Source organism: Sapajus apella, unplaced genomic scaffold (genome assembly GCF_009761245.1).
Source record: "Sapajus apella isolate SASKATOON/1434 unplaced genomic scaffold, GSC_monkey_1.0 scaffold12, whole genome shotgun sequence".
Classification (NCBI taxonomy): domain Eukaryota; kingdom Metazoa; phylum Chordata; class Mammalia; order Primates; family Cebidae; genus Sapajus; species Sapajus apella.
In genome coordinates, this window is record NW_022436952.1 from 35,118,180 (window position 1) to 35,137,462 (window position 19,283).

The following is a 19,283-nucleotide window of genomic DNA, read 5'->3' on the forward strand; positions in this document are numbered from 1 at the left end:
ATTAGGTTGATATTTTAAGAGAGAGGAAAAAAATAAATTTAAAATAGATAATACAGAACTTGATTCAATTAGTAAAATAATTAGCTTTGTAAAATAATAATTTGACTATCCAGAACCCAATTATTTAGTCGTTTTGCCTACATCAATGGTTACGTGTGATTTGAATCACTTGGGGAGCTTTTACAAACTGCAGATGCCCAGACCAAATATATCACAGTCTTCCCTGTGATTCTCATATACGGCCATGGTTGAAAGCCATTGGCCCAAATGAACTGTAATCAGAATGAAAATGGGAGGATGTTTTTACCTCCCAAATAGATGGGACAGAGTCAGAGTAGATGGGACAGAGTTTGTGCGCCAAATGTTGTATGTTCTTTCCACGGGACGCCTTCTTGGACCATTTGTCTTGCTTTATGTACCCTTGTGATGAATTTGATTATCTCATTCCCAAGCCTGAAACAATAAATCTGAAGCAGTAATTAAAAGGAAGTCGGTCTCTTACAGGCAGGCATATTGATGGTTGCAATATATGAAAACTGAAAGTACAGGAAGACTCAAGAGATTTAATTCAGTTCCACTAGACAGCTTGGTATTAAAAACTTGTTGAAGTGATTTCTTGAGCTATGTCCTCAGAGCAGTCTATTTGGAATTAAAATTCAGTTTTTTGTGAAACCACTAAACTCCAAGTTACAAGACAAGCCCAGGAACCCAAACTGCCAAATATTCAGGCAATATCTGACCTTAGATTTTAACAAAAAGAAGGCAGTTACCCATTTGGCTAGTACCGATGAACCTAGTAGGTTCTAAACACCTTTCTAGTAAGGAATTTGATGTTTAGTCTAAATATGAAAGAGCCAAATTTGCTTGCTACAAATGAGGTTTTTGCAACAAAACAAAAAAATTAGCCAAACATTTAAATTAATGGAGGAGTTGCCAGGTGTGGTGGCTCATGCCTGTAATCCCAGCACTTTGGGAGGCTGAGGCGGGTGGATCACTTGAGGTCAGGAGTTCGAGACCAGCCTGGCCAACATGGTAAACCTGTCTCTACTAAAAATACAAAAATTAGGCGGGTGTGGTGGCAGTCACCTGTAATCCCAGCTACTCAGGAGGCTGAGGCAGGAGAATTGCTTGAACCTGGGAGGCGGAGGTTGCAGTGACCTGAGATTGTGCCATTGCACTCCAGCCTGGGCAACAGAGCAAGACTCCATCTCAAAAAAATTTTTAATTAATTAATTAATTAATGGAGGAGGCTATGGGAGGCCCAGCTTCCTGTGTGTCACTCTCTAGAGGAATTTGTATTTAATTTTGTTAAGTACAAGTCCATTGTGATGAGAACATTATACAGGTTGTAAATTTTCTTCTTGATGGTGCCCTTGATCCCTGTCAGGATCTGGACTATTGGGAAGAAACTGAAGTTGAATATGGAGATGTTTTATTTATTCAGTGCATTGAGGTGAACTGGTGTTAGAAACTTATTGAAGAGTTTTGCTGAGTGGCTTTCATCAGCTGTTAAAATCAAGGGTTGAAAGCCCTTGTCAATCAATGATATAAACTTAGCCCTTTTAATCAGTTGATTACAATTATTTTCCTTGACCTGAATAATGTTGATCAATAGTACTAGGCTCACAACAGGCAATTGGGAATAAAGTCGATTATACTGGATTCAAGACAGTTTTTCATTGCTGCTCAGGGTCCGTGTTTTGTAGAAATAGGTTTTGTTTTACCATTAAAACAGCAGGTGGCTCACACATACTGGTATGATGTTTGGATCATGGGATCCAGGCGTACAGTCATAGAGAGCCCAGTAGGCCTGAAGATGCATCTGTTTTAAAGCATACTTACTAATTAACATTCACTGTAATAACTCTGAATCTGTGAGAAAGCAAAAGAATTTTATTCCATTTCATGAAGTGGGGAAATATTTTTTTAGTGTTTATCCGATGTGTTAATTTTAAAAAATTGTTGAAAGTGACTACCTGTTTGTAAAGGAAGTAATTCTTAGTTATCCCAAACTATGCATTCTTTCCATGATGCATGTACAAAGTTAAGGATTCTCTCTGTTGTGGTCATAGGTTCTCAGGTCAGTGATTCAGAAAGGGCGGGCCGGGTGCGGGGGCTCACTCATATAATCCCAACACTTTGATAGGCCGAGCTGGGTGCATCACCTGAAGTAAGGAGTTGGAGACTAGCCTGGCAACGTAGTGAAACCCCATCTCTACTAAAAATACAAGCAAATTAGCCAGGCATGGTGGCAGGCACCTGTAATCTCAGCTACTTGAGAGGCTGAGGCAGGAGAATTGCTGGAACCCAGGAGACAAAGGTTGCAGTGAGCCAGGATCGTACCATTGCGCTCCAGCCCAGGCTGACAACGGTGAGACTCTGTCTCCCAAAAAAAAAGAAAAGAAAAGAAAGGGCAAAGCAGGTGGCTTCTCTTTGCTCTGTAGTATCTGAAGCCTCAGCTGGGAAGACTTGAAGGCTGGGGGTGACTTAAGGGCTGGGACTAGAACCGTTTGAAGGCTTATTCACTGTAACTGACACCTTGGTGGGGAGGACGCAGACACTGGGACTGCTGACTGGAGAGCCTTGTGAGGCCTTTTGGAGATGCTTGGCTTCCTCACAACGTGGTAGGCTCCGGTTAGTCAGACTTCTTTATTTTATTTATTAATTTTTTTTGAGACAGAGTCTGCTTTGTTGCCCAGGCTAGAGTGCAGTGGCGTGATCTCAGCTTAACACAACCTCTGCCTCCTGTGTTCAAGCAATTCTTGTGCCTCAGCCTCCAGAATAGCTGGGACTACAGGTGTGCACCACCATGTCTGGCGAATTTTTGTATTTTTAATAGAAATGGCCATATTGGCCAGCCTGGTCTTGAACCCCCTACCTCAGGTGATCCACCTGCCTCGGCCCCCTACAGTGCTGAGATTACAGTCATGAGCCACCACAACTGACGGTAGTTGGACTTCTTATAAGGTGGCTAGCGCTCAAAACATGAGTGTCCCATTGAACAAGGCAGAAGCTGTATTGTCTTTTTTGAGCTAACCTCCGAAGTCACACAGCCCCAATTCTGTTGCATTTTATTGGTCAAAAGCCAGTGATGTGGTCAGCCTAGATTCAAGGGGTAGAGACTATCTTTCTATGGAAGGAATGTCAAAATTTGTGTAAACTTGTTTTAGATCCTCCACTTTCTACCTGCTGGTTAAAATTATTTTCGTTACTCTCACTTTTAATGCACTTACAGCCAGCCACTGTGGTTACACCTGTAATACCAACACTTTAGGAGGCCAAGGCCGGAGGACTGCTTGAGGCCTGGAGTTCAAGACCAGTCTGGGCAACAAAAAAAGACCTCATCTCTACCCAAAAAAAAAAAATTAATTAGCCGGATATGGTGGTACATGCCGGTAGTCCCAGCTGCTTGGGAGGCTGAGGTGGAGGATTTCTTGAGCCCAGGAGCTCAAGGTGTGAGCCATGATTGCACCACTGCACTCCAGCCTGGGCAGCAGAGTGAGACCCTAGCTCAAAAAAAAAAAAAAAAAAAAAATGAAGTAAAATAAAATAAAATGTGTTTACTCACTCCCAAAATGTCCCAAAAGTCTCATCTCCTTATAATACCAGGTTTAAGGTCAAGGGTCAGGATCTCATCTAATTCAATCCAGGTCAGTTCCTTAAGCAAAGTTCCTGAAATCTGAAGAACAACTAAAAGGAAAAGTTATCTGCCTCGCATACCCAATGTGCAGTGGTCATCTAGGGATGGGATACCTACCACAGACACTTCTGTTCAAAGAGGAAGGGAATGGGGAGAATGTAACAGTCACTGGCCGTCTGTGTTTGCAGCTAAGTAGCTTTCTTGGCCTGCTTCCTGTCTACAAAAGGTTGGGGCTAGGGACCAAAGCCTGTTGCATTTTGTCATGTCTCTGTTGCTTTCAGTCCAATCCTTTGAAATTTTGGTGGATTCACTGTGTATCTACTCCATTAGACAAAAAACACACCCACAAATCTCTGCAAAATAAACTCTCCCATACCTTGGGCTCCTTGTAAACTACTGTGGGACAAGACCCTTAAGACTCAGGAGCCCTGTTTAACAGATAGAATTTGTAAGGCATGCCCTGAAGATCTTTAGAGCCTCTTTTAGTCTGTCTGGAAGATACTATGAATGCCTTAGGTCTCTCTAAGGCTTTAACAAAGGATTTTACAATCCCACTCTGGATTTGATCCATTGCCCTGAAACCATTTCTTAATTTGAGAATCATTTGCCATCTGGAGAAACTGTGTATAAGAAACAGTTTTATTTTCAAGCCCAGCAATTGCAGGCTTCTTTATATTTCCTCTAAATTTTACATGAGAGTGCAACAGTTCTTTATTAAGGTCCTCTCTCTCTTCTCACATTTTTTTCATAGACAGCAAGAAGCAGGCAGATGGGACTTTGAGTGTTCTGTCTAGAAATCTCCTTATCTAGATCACCACATTTGTTAGGTACATTTCCTATTTTCTGCCTTCCCATAAGCAACAGCGTTGTCAAATTTTCTCCTGCTTACCAACAAAGGTCCCCTTTGCTCTGTCTGGAAATAATGTTTTCCCTGTTTTCCTCAGGCCTTCACTGACCCCGTCTTTAAGGCCTGCCGTGATTCCCCCATCAGTCTCTCAGGACCTTTCCAGCTTCCACCCACTTCCCAAAGCCAATGCCAACTATTTGGGATAATGCTTCAGGAGCACCCCACTCCTGTTCCAAAATTTTATTCCAAGTACTATTGCTGTGTAACAGTCCATCCCAGACTTAGTGGAATGAAACAACCACTACTTTATCATGTTCTTGGATTCTGTTGGTAAGGAATTTGGAAGAGGCATAGTGAGGCCAGTATGCCTCTGCTCCGCAATGTCTAGGCCCTCAGGAAGATTCAAAGGCCGGGTTGCTTGATAACTGAGAGTTGGAGTCACTGGAGCCCTCATACACTCACTTGTCTGGCCCCAGGTCTGGCCGAGCTCAAGCCAGGACTGCTGACCAGAGCACCTGCACAGGACCCCTCTGAGAGGCCTGGCTGCCTCACAGCGCCTCAAGACCATCAAGCCTGCTTGCGTGAGGGCTCTGGGCTCAAGCAATGTGTTGTTTTCAGAGACGTTTGCTTGTAAAGGGATAAACTCTCAGTTAGGCCAAAGCTTCCATTATTTCCACAGTGAGCCCACAGAGCTGGGCTTCCTGAGTTACAGCTAGTTGAGGAATAAGGAAGGAACAAGGAGAGGGGCTGGGAAGGGAGAAGGAGGGAGATTAGGAAAGACAGATGAACAGAGAACAGAGAAGGTGAAAAGGAAGTCACCAGGTATCCTGCAGATAGCCAGAGCAAACTGTCTTCCAAGTTTCTGAATGGAAAGCAGAATGAAAGGAGCAGCCAAATCAATTTGTTAATTGAGATCAAAAGAGCATAAACATTATCTCTGCAGTCTAATCAAAGAACAGAAGTTGAATAGTACATCCAAAAAGCCAAGTGTCTATGTCAAAATATAAGCAAATAAAGTGACCACTACAATTTCATTAAAGTTCTTTGTGTGTCAGGCATAGCTTTGGACAGGGGCGGAGGATGGGGGAGGGAGGTGGGAAGAATACCAAGTTAATGAAGTCCCTTAGAGGTGTATGTAGAGAGCAGTAGCCAAGGAAGAGGAGAGTGTTTCCCGGGACAGAAGACTGTGGAGCAGTTGCTACTGGGAGGAAGTTTGAAGCAAAGATGCTCCAGAGGAAAAAAAAACTAAAACTGATTATTATAGTGATAAAATAGCAGTAAATACCGTCTTACTGTAAAATGAAGTATTGTTTTATATACCGTGGTATACTATAAAATAAAAACAATACAAATACAGAACTTCATACTTGACTCAAACAGGTTAAAGCCGCCAAGCCTGACCCCAAGAAGATCATTCTAGTCAGCCAAGCACACCAATAACATGTAAATGTGACCTATTAATAAACTGAGTTATATTGAGGTATTTCTTACTAGTGATCCACCCTTACACTTGTGGAATATACTCTCATGGTCATGGTGTTTATCTTGTTGAATCCAGTTCGTTAATTATTTTGGATTTTTGCGTATGTATTCGTAAGTTACATTGATCTCTGGGTGTTTGTGTGTGTGAGAGAGAGAGAGAGGGAGAGAGATTCAGCAGGTTTTGCTAGCAGGATAAATAAAATGAGTCAGTATGATGTCTATCTTTTTCCATATTGTATAGCATTTTAAATATGATAGGAATTGGCTGGACCTGGTGGCTCACGCCTGTAATCCCAGTAGTTTGGGAGACCAAGGCGGGCAGATCACCTGAGGTTGGAAGTTCGAGACCAGCCTGACCAACATGGAGAAATCCCATCTCTTCTAAAAATACAAAATTAGCCAGGCATGGTGGCGCATGCCTGTAATCCTAGTTACTCAGGAGGCTGAGGCAAAAGAATCTCTTGAACGCAGAAGGTGGAGGTTTCAGTGAGCCAAGATAGCGCCACTCCAACCTGGGCAATAAAAGCAAAACTCTGTCTCAAAAAAAAAAAAAAAGTATGATAGGAATTACCTGAGCCTGTAACATAACCTGTGCCTAGTAAGAACTAGGCGAGTGTTTTTCTGATAATGTAAAAAAAACTTTTTGCTAGTTATAAATAGAAATTTTTTTATCTTTAAGTCAATTTTAGTAATTTATATTTTTCTGTAAAATCATGCAGTTCAGGCCTGCCACAGTGGCTCATACCTGTAATCCCAGCACTTTGGGAGGCGAAGGCAGGAGGATCACTTGATCTCAGGAGTTCATGACAGCCTGGGCAACATGACAAAACCCTGTCTCTGCTAAAAATACAAAAACTAGCTGGGCATAGTGACATGCGCCTGTGGTCCCAGCGACTTGGGTGGCTGAGGTGGGAGGATTGCCTGAGGCTGAGAGGTAGAGGTTGTAGTGAGCCAAGATCGCGCCACTGCACTCCAGCCTGGGTGAGACAGCTAGACCCCATCTTAAAAAAAAAATCATGCATTTCGTTAATATGAAATTACAATTATAAATGTTTTTTCTGTTATAATTTCTTCTTCTTTTTTTTTTTAATGAGACAGATCTCACTCTGTCACCCAGGCTGGAGTGCAGTGGCATGATCAGCTCACTGTAACTTCAAACTCCTGGGCCAAACAATCCTCCCGCCTCAGCCTCCTGAGTACCTGGGACTACGGTCACACACCACCATGTCCAGCTAATTTTTGTTTTTAGCCAGGATTTTGCTATGTTGCCCAGGCTGGTCATGAACTCCTGGCCTCAAGTGATCCTCCTGTCTTAGCCTCCCAAAGTGCTGGGATTAGAGGCTTAAACAACTGCTCCTGGCCTCTTATAATTTCAAAAGTCAACACACCCTTCCTTAAATCCCTTTCTCATTCCTAAAGTTAAATATTTGTGTTTTTGCCTATTTTTTTATTGGTGAGACTTTGCCATGGATTTGGTCTGTTCAAAGAACCAGCTCTTTAATTTATTATGTATGTTGTTCTCATTCATAAACTTCTGCTTTTATCTTAATTTTATAAGCAGTATAGTTAAATTTTGTTTTTTACTTAATCTATAATCCTTCATCATCCAATAAAGGAGTTAAATCCTGTTCACATTTCTTACAGCAACTGACAAAAACACTTTTCTTAAATTCAATCATGTTATTCAAATGTTTTCTATTTTTTATGCCCTCATGCTATTTCATTCTTTTTTCTGTTGCTGCATTGGTCAAGTTTTATTTATTCTGTTTTTACTAATGATTAGAACCTTATACATCCTTTTTAATTTTAATAATGATTACCGTTAAATATTTGAGGTGATCTTTCCTAATTGATATCAAGAATAAAATTGATTTACTTGTCTCCTCCTGTGAATTATGACAAAATTAATATGAGTTTTCTTTTTGTTTTTGAGACGGAGTCTTGCTTTGATGCCCAGGCTGGAGTGCAATGGTGCAATCTCAGCTCACTGCAAACTCTACCCCCCGGGTTCAAGCAATTCTCCTGCCCCAGCCTCCTGATTAGCTGGGACTACAGGAGTCCATCACCATGCCCAGCTAATTTTTGTATTTTTAGCAGAGACAGGGTTTCACCATGTTGGCCAGACTGGTCTCAAACTCCTGACCTCAAGTGATCCTCCCATCTCAGCCTCCCAAAGTGTTGGTATTACAGGCATGAGCCACCGTACCCAGCCAAGTTTCTTTTTTAAAAAAGGATATAAACCTTAATTGTATTTTCCTATATAGATAACTTATTTTCATATGCCTAGATACTTGAAGATGTTTTCCTTTATTCTACAGATAAAAACCTTATCTGTGCCACACATCCATAAGATCCTCTAAGTTTGGCTGGTACCTGTGGTTCCTTTCTATCTAAAGACTGGGACCTTTTCTTCTATTATTCTTTAATTTTCTGCAGTATCTATTCTGTTACTGCTTCCATTGTGTTTATAATTTGTCTTATTTGTCTTTTGGAATTATTTCTCTTTCTAATACCGATCTGCATTGTGCTTATTTGGTAAATGATAATATGGATTAGAGATTTTCTTGTGTAGTGAGCTCTGCTCTCTTGCACTCATTCCATTGCAGAGAAGGAGAGGACATCCGCTCTGACTTCTCACACTGGCCTCCTCTTCCAGAACTGCCCATCTCTTTACCATCTAGTTGTGTTCACTGTTTCGTCCTTCTTAGTTAGGGAGAGGCTGGGAGAATTGAAATGTGTTGCAGTCAGAGACTTTGTTTGTCCTGTTCAGATCTTCAAGGCCACAGAAAGAGAAGGCTTAGCTTTATCATAGCATAGAACTCTCATAGATGAGGAGAAATAAGGAGGCAATGGGGGCAGGGGGAGCCTTGATAAGGAGTTTCCCTTTTGTTTAGAGAAATGCATCTGTGTGTTATGGCTGCCTAAAGGCAATGAGGTAGTGACCCCTTCCCCAGCTGAGGTGTCTCACACAATACCTTCCATTTGCATGGTGTTGTAAGGTTTTAAAATTATATTTTCAGTGATTAAGTTTTGTAGATATATTTTCACTTAGAGTGTAAGATCTTTGAAGACGGTTTTTTCACTTATTTACTTTTTGTGCTCCAGAGTTGCTACTTACCACAACCCTGCAAGGTAGACAAGGCACCTGATATTATCTTTATTTTGCAGAAAAGGAGACAGATGCCATAATAAATTAAATAAGTCACTCAAGATTACAGGGCTGAATTGGGATTAACACCCAGGTCATCCTTAGTCCACTAATCCCCACTTACCATCCTTTCTTCTAGAACTAAAGGGGACATTCTGAGTGCTGTTTGTCCTGCCTTGGTGACAAGGGACTTGCAGGGCAACTTACGTGCTGTTTTTCTTCATTTCTTCCGGGACTCTGACACACCACTAGACCTGTGTGTACACATGAAGAACTCCCACCCACAGCAGATAAAGTCACCCAGACAGCGAGGGAGAGGGAAAGGGTGAGAGAAGCCCACCCACTGAGGGGGTGGTGGCCGAGAACAGTCATTGGCTCCTGCCCTCTGGTCCAGGCAGTATCTAGGAAAGGATCCTGTATCCCTGTGGTTTCAGCATTCTTTGCTGAACCTGTCTCTTTTCCCTGAACCCCTGCAGCTAATGCTCCTGGGATATGCTGGCAGTTACTGCTATTACCATTCTCATTTCATTAGGCTTTAATCAAGCTCTCCTGTGAAGTGCTACATAAATTCAATTTTGAATTTCACATATAAAATAATCAAATGAGAGTGAAGCATAATAGATATAAAATGTTTTTAAAAATGAAAACGATATTTTTAAATTTAATCATATAAAAATCATCTGGATCCAGTACCTCTAAGTTGCAGAAAGATTGCTATATTCTCTTACCAACAGCCTCAGAAAGCCCATGAGCCACATTGATTGGTTGATTTCCAATTTCTTTAATGTTTTCTCTTCTCTCCATTAAGCACTGACCCTGGCATTCTTTAAAATGAACCCAAGAACTCACCTCTTATGAAAAAGTATTCATGGGAATACTTACATATAGAGTTTATGTTCATTTATACATGATACTGGAAAAGCCTGGTGAAATGGAAAGAACATGAGTCCCAGTCAGCCTGCAGTTCTGAGTTCTAGTTCCCGGGCCTGCGATGAGCTGACCTCTTTCAGTCTCAATTTCTATCTGTAAAATATAGCCATGGAATTAAGTGGCATTCCAAATCTGTAAACTGTTGAGGTGTTTTTCTTCAGTTATTTGATATTTATCTCCTCCTCTGATCCAACTGGATTGTGAATCCCCCAAGAACAGGGATCCCATTCCCAGCATCTTCCGTACACCTGTCCCTACCCCAGGCTGCCTGGCACTGTGCCATCCCCCAGTGGCTGCCTTGTTCAGGCTGCCTGCCTGGCTGATAGCACCTGTGGTAGCTAGGAGGTAACACTTCAGTATTTTATGCAATAGAAGAACAGACCACAGAATGAGGAAGTCACTCTGGCTTCTGCTTTATTGAGCAAAGTAGAATATCTGGAGATCAAAACAGCCAGGGAGCTCAGTTTTTTAAATTTATATGCAGTGAATATAATTTACTTGCGTGGGCAGTGGTGTACAGGTCTCTGAGTCTCAGTATGTGCATAAAGTTGCCTAACCACTGCTACAATCATGATACAGAGTAGTTCCATACCCCAAAAAACTCCCTTGTATCTGCCTCCTCATAACCCCAAATCCTGGCAACTGCTGATCTGTGTCCATCCTTATCCTTGTATCTTCCTTCTTTTTTTTCTTCTTTCTTTTTTCTTATTTCTTTTTTTTTTCTTTCCAAATTCATGTTGAAATCCTACTTATCCTTTTATCTTCTATAGAGTATCATGTAAATGGAGTCACACAGGCTGCTTTCATTCAGCCATAAGGCCTGTGAGATTTATCCACATTGTTGCATGTCAGTAATTTGTATCATTAGTTTGTTCATTGCTGAGTAGCATTCCATTATTTAGATGTACCACAGTTTATTTATCCATGCACACACTGAAGGATATTTGGGTTGTTTCCAGCTTTTGCTATAAACCTTCATGTATAAATGTTCATGCAAAGCTAAGTTTTTATTTCTCTGGGATACCTGCCTAGGAGTGAGATTGCTGGCTCATATGGTAATTCTCTTTAATTTTTTGAGTTAACCACTGTTTCCACAGTGGCCGTACCATTTGACATTTTCACCAATCGTGCATGGAGTACCATTGTTCTGTGTCCTCACCAGCATTTAGTATTACCACTTTTTTGTTGTTGCATCTGTTTTGTTATTTTAGCCATTTTGGTGGGTTTGCAGTGTTTCCCGTTGCAGTTTTAGTTTGCATTTCCCTAATGGCTACTGATGTTGAGCACCCTTTCATGTGCTTATTCACTACCCCCGTGCTTTCTTTGGTGAAGCAATTTCAAATCTTTTACTTATTTTTTTTTCTTATCACGTCAAAGGAGATTTCAGTGCTATTACCCATTATTTTTAATTGAGATGTTTACTGGGTCTTAAGTTTTAAGGGCTCTTTATGTATTCTAAATACAAGTCCTTTATCAGATATATCTTTCCAAATATTTTCTGTCAGTCTGTGGCTAGTCCTTTCACTCTCTCACCAGGGTCTTCCTCAGAGCAAAAGTTTTAAATTTGATGAAGTTCAATTTATCAATTTTTTGCTTTATGGATTGTGCTTTTGGTATCATTTCTAAGAAATCTTTGCCAACCCAAGATCACAAAGATTTTCTTCTATGTTTTCTCCTAAAAGTTTTCCAGTTTTACATTTTGCATTTAGATCTGTAGTCCACTCTGAATTGTTTACAAGATGTGAGACTTAGGTAGAATTTTATTACCATTTGCATGGGGATGTCCAAGTGTTCCAAGTTATCCAGATGCCCACATTACCCTTTCTTCATTGAATTGCCTTTGCACCCATGTGAAAAATTTATTGGCCGTATTCATGTGAGTCTGTTTCTGGTCTATGATTTCTTTTCCTTTATTGTCTTGATTAATGTAGCTTTATACTAAGTATTAAAATCAGCTACTGTGAGCCCTCCAACTTTATTCTTCATTTACAAAACTCTTGTGGCTATTCTGGTTCTTTTGCCTTTCCATACACACTTTAGAATCTGCTTGTTGATATCTACAAAAAATCTTGCTGGGATTTTGGTTAGGATTTCATTTAATCTATACATCAACAGGGAAAAAATGGTATCTTAAGAATATTGTGTTTTCTAGCCCATGAGGATATTATTTCTCTTCATTTATTTAGGTTTTCTTTTCTTTTTTCTTTTTTTTTTTTTCTTCTTTTTTTTTGTGGTGAAATCTCACTCTGTAACCAGTCTGGAGTGCAGTGGCACAATCTCGGCTCACTGCAACTTCTACCTCTCAGGTTCAAGCAATTCTCCTGCTTCAGCCTCCCGAGTAGCTGGGACTACAGGCATGCACCACCACACCCAGCTAATTTTTGTATTTTTAGTAGAGACAGGGTTTCACCATGTTGGCCAGGATGATCTCAATCCCTTGACCTCGTGATCTGCCCACCTCGGCCTCCCAAAGTGTTGGGATTACAGGCTTCAGCCACCGCATCCAGCCTAGGTTTTCTTTTATTCCTTTCATCAGCATTTTAATTTGACTTGTTCAATATTTTTTAGTTTTCAACATGTAGGTCCTACAGATAGATGTTTTGTTAGATTTATATCTAAGTATTTTTGTTTTTGGAGTTGTTATAGATGGTTTTGTTTTTAAATTTTTGTTACAGATTATTCATTGCTAATATAGAAATATTTTTGTATATCAGCCTTGTATCCTTTGACCTTACTAAATGCATTTACCAGTTCTGGGAGCTATTTTGTGGATCCCTTGGCATTTTCTATGTAGGCGATCATGTAATCTGAAAACAGAGGCATTTGTTTCTTCCTTTACAATCTGTATGCTTTTTAATTTCTTTTTTTTTTTTTTCTTTGAGACGGAGTATTGCTCTGTCACCCAGGCTGGAGTGCAGTGGTGCCATCTTGGCTCACTGCAACTCCGCCTCTGAGGTTCAAGTGATTCTTCTGCCTCAGTCTCCCGAGTAGCTGGGATTACAGGCAGCTGTCACCCCGCCCAGCTAATTTTTGTATTTTTAGTAGAGACAGGGTTTCACCATATTGATCAGGCTGGTCTTGAACTCTTGACCTCAAGTGATACAGCCTCACAAAGTGTTGGAATTACAGGTGTGAGCCACCATACCCAGTGCTTTTTAATTTCTTTGACCTGCCTTGCTGCACTGGCTAGGGCTTCCAGTATGATGTTGCATAGCAGCAGTGACAGTGGAAATCCTTGCATTGCTCCCAGTCTTCAGGGAAAACATTCAGTCCTTCTTCACTAAGTATGATGTTAGCTGTGGCATTTTGTATATGCCATTTTATTAGATTAAGTTTCCTTATAATCCTGGTTTGCTGAGAAATTTTTATCATGGATGAATGTTGAATTTTGTTAAATAATTTTTCTGTGTCACTATCCTGTCATTTTGTTCTGTCATTACTTTGATTAGTTTTTGAATACTGAACTAGCCTTGCATTTCTTAGATAAACTCCATTGGTCATGTTGTATTATCATTTTTATATATTGTTGGATTTAATTTGCTAATATTTTGTTGACATCCATGTTGATGAAGAGTATCAGTTTGTAGTTTTCTTGTTCTGTGCTGTTTATTTTTGATATCAGAATAATGCCAACTTCAAAATGTGTTAGGAAGTGTTCCCTTCTCTTCTATTTTCTAGAAGAAATATGGTGAATTAGTGTTATTTCTTCTTTAAATGTTTGGTGGAACTCAGTAGTGAGATCATCTGGGACTAGAATTTTCTTTTTCAAAATGTTTTTAACTATAAATTTAATTTCTTCAACAGATACAGAATTATTCAAGTTATTTATTCTTGGAGAGTTTTCGTATTTTGTGGCCCTTAAGGAATTATTTGGTTTTAACTAAGTTGTTGAATAAGTTTTTATACAGAGTTGGTCCAAATATTTTAATATTATCCTTTCAATCATGTGTGGTCTGTAGAGATGTCCCCGCTTCCATTCCTGATAGTGGTATTAAGGTCTTCATTCTTTTTTTGTTTTGGGCTAGAGGTTTTTCAGTTTTATTGATTTTCTGAAAGAACTATCTCTGTTTCATTAATTTTTATTTATTGTTTTTCTATTTCCAATTGTATTCATTTCTTCCCTTTATTATTTCCTTCCATCTACTTGTTCCATGAAACTGATAAAGATTAAAGTCAGCAGAGTTACTGAGCAAAACCATTAAAAAATGTACGGCTTTTTTGTTGTTTTTAGAGATGGTACCTCACTGTGTTGCCCAGGCTGGATTCAAACTCCAGGGCTCAAATGATCCTCCTGTTTCAGCCTCCCAAGTCACTGGGGCCATACACACATGCCACTGTGCCCAGCTCCAAAATGCATTTTTTAATTCATTCTTTTGAAAATGAGCCTAATAGTTTTCCATGCATTATCTCTTTGCAGTTGACTGGTCTGAGTGTCTCCAATGGAAAGGACCAACTTGTAGTGTTCCATACGAAAGACAACAAAGACCTCATTGTCTGCCTCTTCAGCAAACAGCCAACTCATGAAAGTCGAATTGGAGAACTTGTTGGTGTGCTGGTGAATCATTTCAAGAGGTAAAGTTTGATTTTTGTAACTAAGACAGGTTTTAAATATATGAAATCTTTCATCGTAATTATCATTGAACTTGTTTTATACCAATTTTAATGCATTGAGCTATTTTTCTCCATACAACTTAAATCATCTGTTTCACAGAAGGTAAAATTAGCATCCCAGCTTACTTTCAAGATTAGGAATTATCTTCTACTTTTCCAGCCTCCAGCTGAACCAACAATGAGAGATTTCCCTAATGGTGATTTTTTTTTTTCCACTGCCGATCCAAGTGTAATTAAATCCAAAAGATAGACAAATTACTTTATATTCTTCTCATCACAGCTTCTCATTTACTCCAAGTATAATCAGTTTGTGTGTCCACTATGACTATAAGCAAATTAGAAGGCAGGTTTGGGGTGGCATGCAAGTGCATGAAGACTACAGGAATTCCTGAGAGAGGTGGTAACCACTGCAAAAACATGGAGTCATGATGGAACATGGCATAATCTGAGAACTTCATTTGGAGCCCTGATGATACCTGGGGCAAGGGGGTGAACAGTGATATAATAAATGTAAACACAGAGCTGGTCCTGAGGGTGATGGGGACCAGTGAATGGATAATTTTAAGCAGGGGAGTGATTTTGTCTGGTTATTTATTGTAGTCGTTTCAGAGATTGGATTTCTATTCCCATAAGGGGCCTTGGGATACGTGGGTGGTTGTGTAACTCCAAAGTCAAGTGCTCTGTTTGTGGCATACTGCCTTCCCCTCCCCCAGCCCACCCTGATGGTGGGAGAAGACCACTCATCAAAATCAGTGACTGAGAAATGATACAATTGTAGTTCCCTTTCCTTCCTAAAAGACTTTTCCTGAGCTCCCAAAATTAATCAAGTATTCCTTATTAGTATTTTTTTTTTTCGATTTAGACATGGCTTCTCTTTATCTCAACAAACAGATATTTGGAATCAGATGTCCACATGTTTAATTCTGTTGTGTTCATTTTTTCTCATATATAGAGCATAATTTTAGAGGTAGGCTGCACAGACCATTTATTTTATGTTATTAAACCTTGCATTCTAGATCAAAGGGGATCTTTATTTTCTATTATTAAATCATTTTAGATGCTATAAGTAAAATAATACTTAATGGTCACATGTGGGGGAGAAATAAGAATCAAAGTTATTACCAAAAATAATAATAAACTCATAGGCTTTTGAAAATTCCCTTCCATCTGCCAAATAAATATAAAGCTAAGAAAAATTTAAATAGTTTAGAATGTAACAAAAAGACAGAAAGAAGGCATCTCTGCAATAAATGTCTATAACTCAAATAAACAGGCTTATTTTCCTGCTAACATTTAGTTACAGCAAAATATGGAGAATTAAAGGAATTTTAATTTTTTACTCTTAATTTGGATACCAATACTAATGAATGCAATAGTTTTTGCTGGGAAATTGAAGTATTTTCTCTCTATCTGGGTGCTTATCTAGCAAATTCTAATCTATTAAATGCCTTCTACAAGTGACAGAAATATGTGAATCTGGCCATAGATTTCATCACTTGCTTTCTTTTCCTAGCTAGCATATGCATGCTGAGGTACATTTCTAGGTATATACCTTCTATCTTTAATGTATGTAAGAATTTTTAATTTCTTTAAAATGTTATCGATGTAAAGAGAAGACTGTCAAAGTGCTGGATTTTTTTGGTGGTCTTTTTTTTTTTTTTTAATTCTTGATGTTCCTATCTTATGAATTAAGAGTGAAGTGGAAATGGGGGAGAAAATCTTTCCTCCCAGCCCCCAGAAAATTCAGGCTTGAAATTTTGACTTAGAGTTGTAGTCATCAACTTACTATTGACTTTTTGAGAAAAGGTTAATTTGATTTTTTTTTAGCTATTTTCCTTTATTGTCAAATATTGTATCATTGGCATGACATTGAAATTCACATTGTATTTTATAAGCATAATATTGTGGCATATAATCTTATTTGTCCCTGAGTTAATTATGGAAATCCAAAGGTGACAGGGAATTAACTTCAGAACAATGCTTCATCTTCCAGATAATTTCCCTAAAGTACATTCTGAAATGTTTTCTTGTCAGCAGTTGGGAGGAAGGGGCTTAAAACTTGCCAAGGCTGAGGAAAGAACCAGCTAAGAGGACCAGAGGGAACAGTGCCCAGCCTCACAAAGAGCCGGGAGTAGCTTCTGATCTAACATGGCAGACTAGAGAACTTTGTCATTCACAGGATATTTGGGTAGAGTACTCAGAAGGGTTTTGCCTCAGTAGGGGGGAATAATTGGCCTAGAATAAATGCTGCTCTGGTGCCACCTAATAAATCTGAAAAGCAAGACCCAAAAGGATCACGCTGCTTCCAAGTAACTTAGTTTCATCCTAAAACAAAGCTCATGAATATTTATACAAATACAAAAATATCCGTACCCAACAGGTAAAATTCACAATGTCTGACATCCAGTCAAAGATTACAGGCATGAAATAGGCAGGAAAATATAGTCCATTATGAGGGGGTAATCATCCCATTGACACCAACCCAGAACAGCCAAAAATACTAGAATTAACAGATACATTGTAAATCATTATAACTAGATTTCAGTTGTTTATAAATTAACTAGAGATCTGGAAGGTATAAGAAAAAGACCCAAATCAAACTTCTAGATAAAAAATACACTGATGTTTGAAATGTTTCATGATTTAAAAAGAAAACACAAAAAGACAAAGCTTCTCCTCGAATAAATTTTTCCTCATCACCATGAGCTGAAACCAGACCTTTCCTGGCATTTCTTTGACATGAATCTTGAAACAAATCCAACTAAGTATAAATTACTCTCTCTTTCACTTCCTGCAGTCTTTGTTCAACCTGGACCCATGATTTCTGCCTCCCCAAGTACACACCCACAAATTTTATGTTTGCTAAAACGTTTGAAGGCAATCTTTAATAAAGTACAGGCATACCTCATCTTCTTGTTCTTTGCCTTAGTATACTTCACAGATACTGTGGTTTTTACAAATTGAAGGTTTCTGGCAACCCTGCGTTGAACAAGTCTATTAGTGCCGTTTTTCCAACAGCATATATTAACTTTGTGTCTCTGTGTCACATTTTGATAATTCTCATAATATTTCAAAACTTTATATTGTTATTATCTGCTATGGTGGTCTTTGATCAGTGATCTTTGTTGTTATTGTAGTCATTTCAGGGCACCACAAACTGCACCCATGTAAGACCACAGACAATTGATCCATGTTGTGTGCGTTCTGACTGTTCCACTGACCATCTATTCCCCTGTCGTCTCTCTTCCTAACTTTTGGGCTCCCTTATTCCCTGTGATACTACAAGATTGAAATTAGATCAGTTAATAACCCTACAATGGCTTCTAAATGTTCAAGTGAATAGGAGAGTTGCACATCTCTCAATTTAAATTAAAACCTAGAAATGGGCCAGATATGATGGCTCATGCCTCTAATCCCAGTACTTTGCAAGGTTAAGGCAGGAGGATTGCTTGAGGCCAGGAGTTCCTCTGCACAACATAGCGAGACTCCATCTCTACAAAAAAATTTTTAAATTAGTCAAGTGTGGTGGTGCACACCTGTAGTCCCAGCTACTTAAGAGGCTGAGTTCAAAGCTGCAGTGAGCCATGATTGTGCCGCTGCACTCTAACCTGGGTGACAGAGCAAGACCCTGTCTCAAAAAAAAAAAAAAAAAAAAAAAAAAAAAAAGGAAAGAAAGAAAAGAAAAAGAGAAAACTAGAAATGATTAAGTTTAGTGAGCAAGGCAGGGTTGAAAGCTGAGAATAGGCTGAAAGCTGGGCCTCTTAAGTTAAACAGCCCAGTTATGAATGCAAAGGAAACGTTCTTAGGAAATTAAAAGTGCTAATCCAGTGAATACATGAATGATAAAAAACGTGAAACAGTCTTATTGCTGATATGGAGAAAGTTTGAGTAATCTGAATAAAAGATCAAACCAGCCAAACATTCCCTTAAACCAAAGCCTAATGCAGAGCAAGGCCCTAAACTCTCTTCAGTTCTTTGAAGGCTGAGAGGGGTGAGGAAGACGCAGAAGAAAAGTTGGAAGCTAGTAGAGGTTGGTTCATGAGGATTAAGAAAAGAAGCCATCAGGCCGGGCACGGTGGCTCAAGCCTGTAATCCCAGCACTTTGGGAGGCCGAGGCGGGTGGATCACGAGGTCAAGAGATCGAGACCATCCTGGTCAACATGGTGAAACCCCGTCTCTACTAAAAATACAAAACATTAGCTGGGCATGGTGGCACGTGCCTGTAATCCCAGCTACTCAGGAGGCTGAGGCAGGAGAATTGCCTGAACCCAGGAGACAGAGGTTGCGGTGAGCCGAGATCGCGCCATTGCACTCCAGCCTGGGTAACAAGAGCGAAACTCTGTCTCAAAAAAAAAAAAAAGAAAGAAAGAAAAGAAGGCATCTCCATAACGTAAAAGTACAAGGTGAAGCAGCAAGTGATGATGGAGAAGCTGTGGCAAGTTATTCAGAAGATCCAGCTAAGATAATTGATTAAGGTGACTACACTAAACGACAGATTTTCAATGTGGACAAAATAGTCTTACACTGGAAGAAGATGCCATCTAGGACTTTCATAGCTAGAGAGGAGAAGGTCAATGCCTAGCTTCAAAGCACAGGCTGACTCTTTTGTTAGGAGCTAATGCAGC

At 39.5% G+C, this 19,283-nt stretch overlaps 1 protein-coding gene across 2 annotated transcripts in view; it reads left to right on the top strand.

The window, feature by feature from the left end:
* Nucleotides 1-19,283, top strand: part of MYO1D (myosin ID) — a 359,991-nt gene that overhangs the window by 236,054 nt on the left and 104,654 nt on the right. For both annotated transcript variants that reach the window (XM_032280908.1, XM_032280909.1), the window contains one exon: nt 14,465-14,619. In XM_032280908.1, coding sequence (XP_032136799.1) covers nt 14,465-14,619 — 155 coding nt within the window. The remainder of the gene's footprint in view (nt 1-14,464; nt 14,620-19,283) is intronic.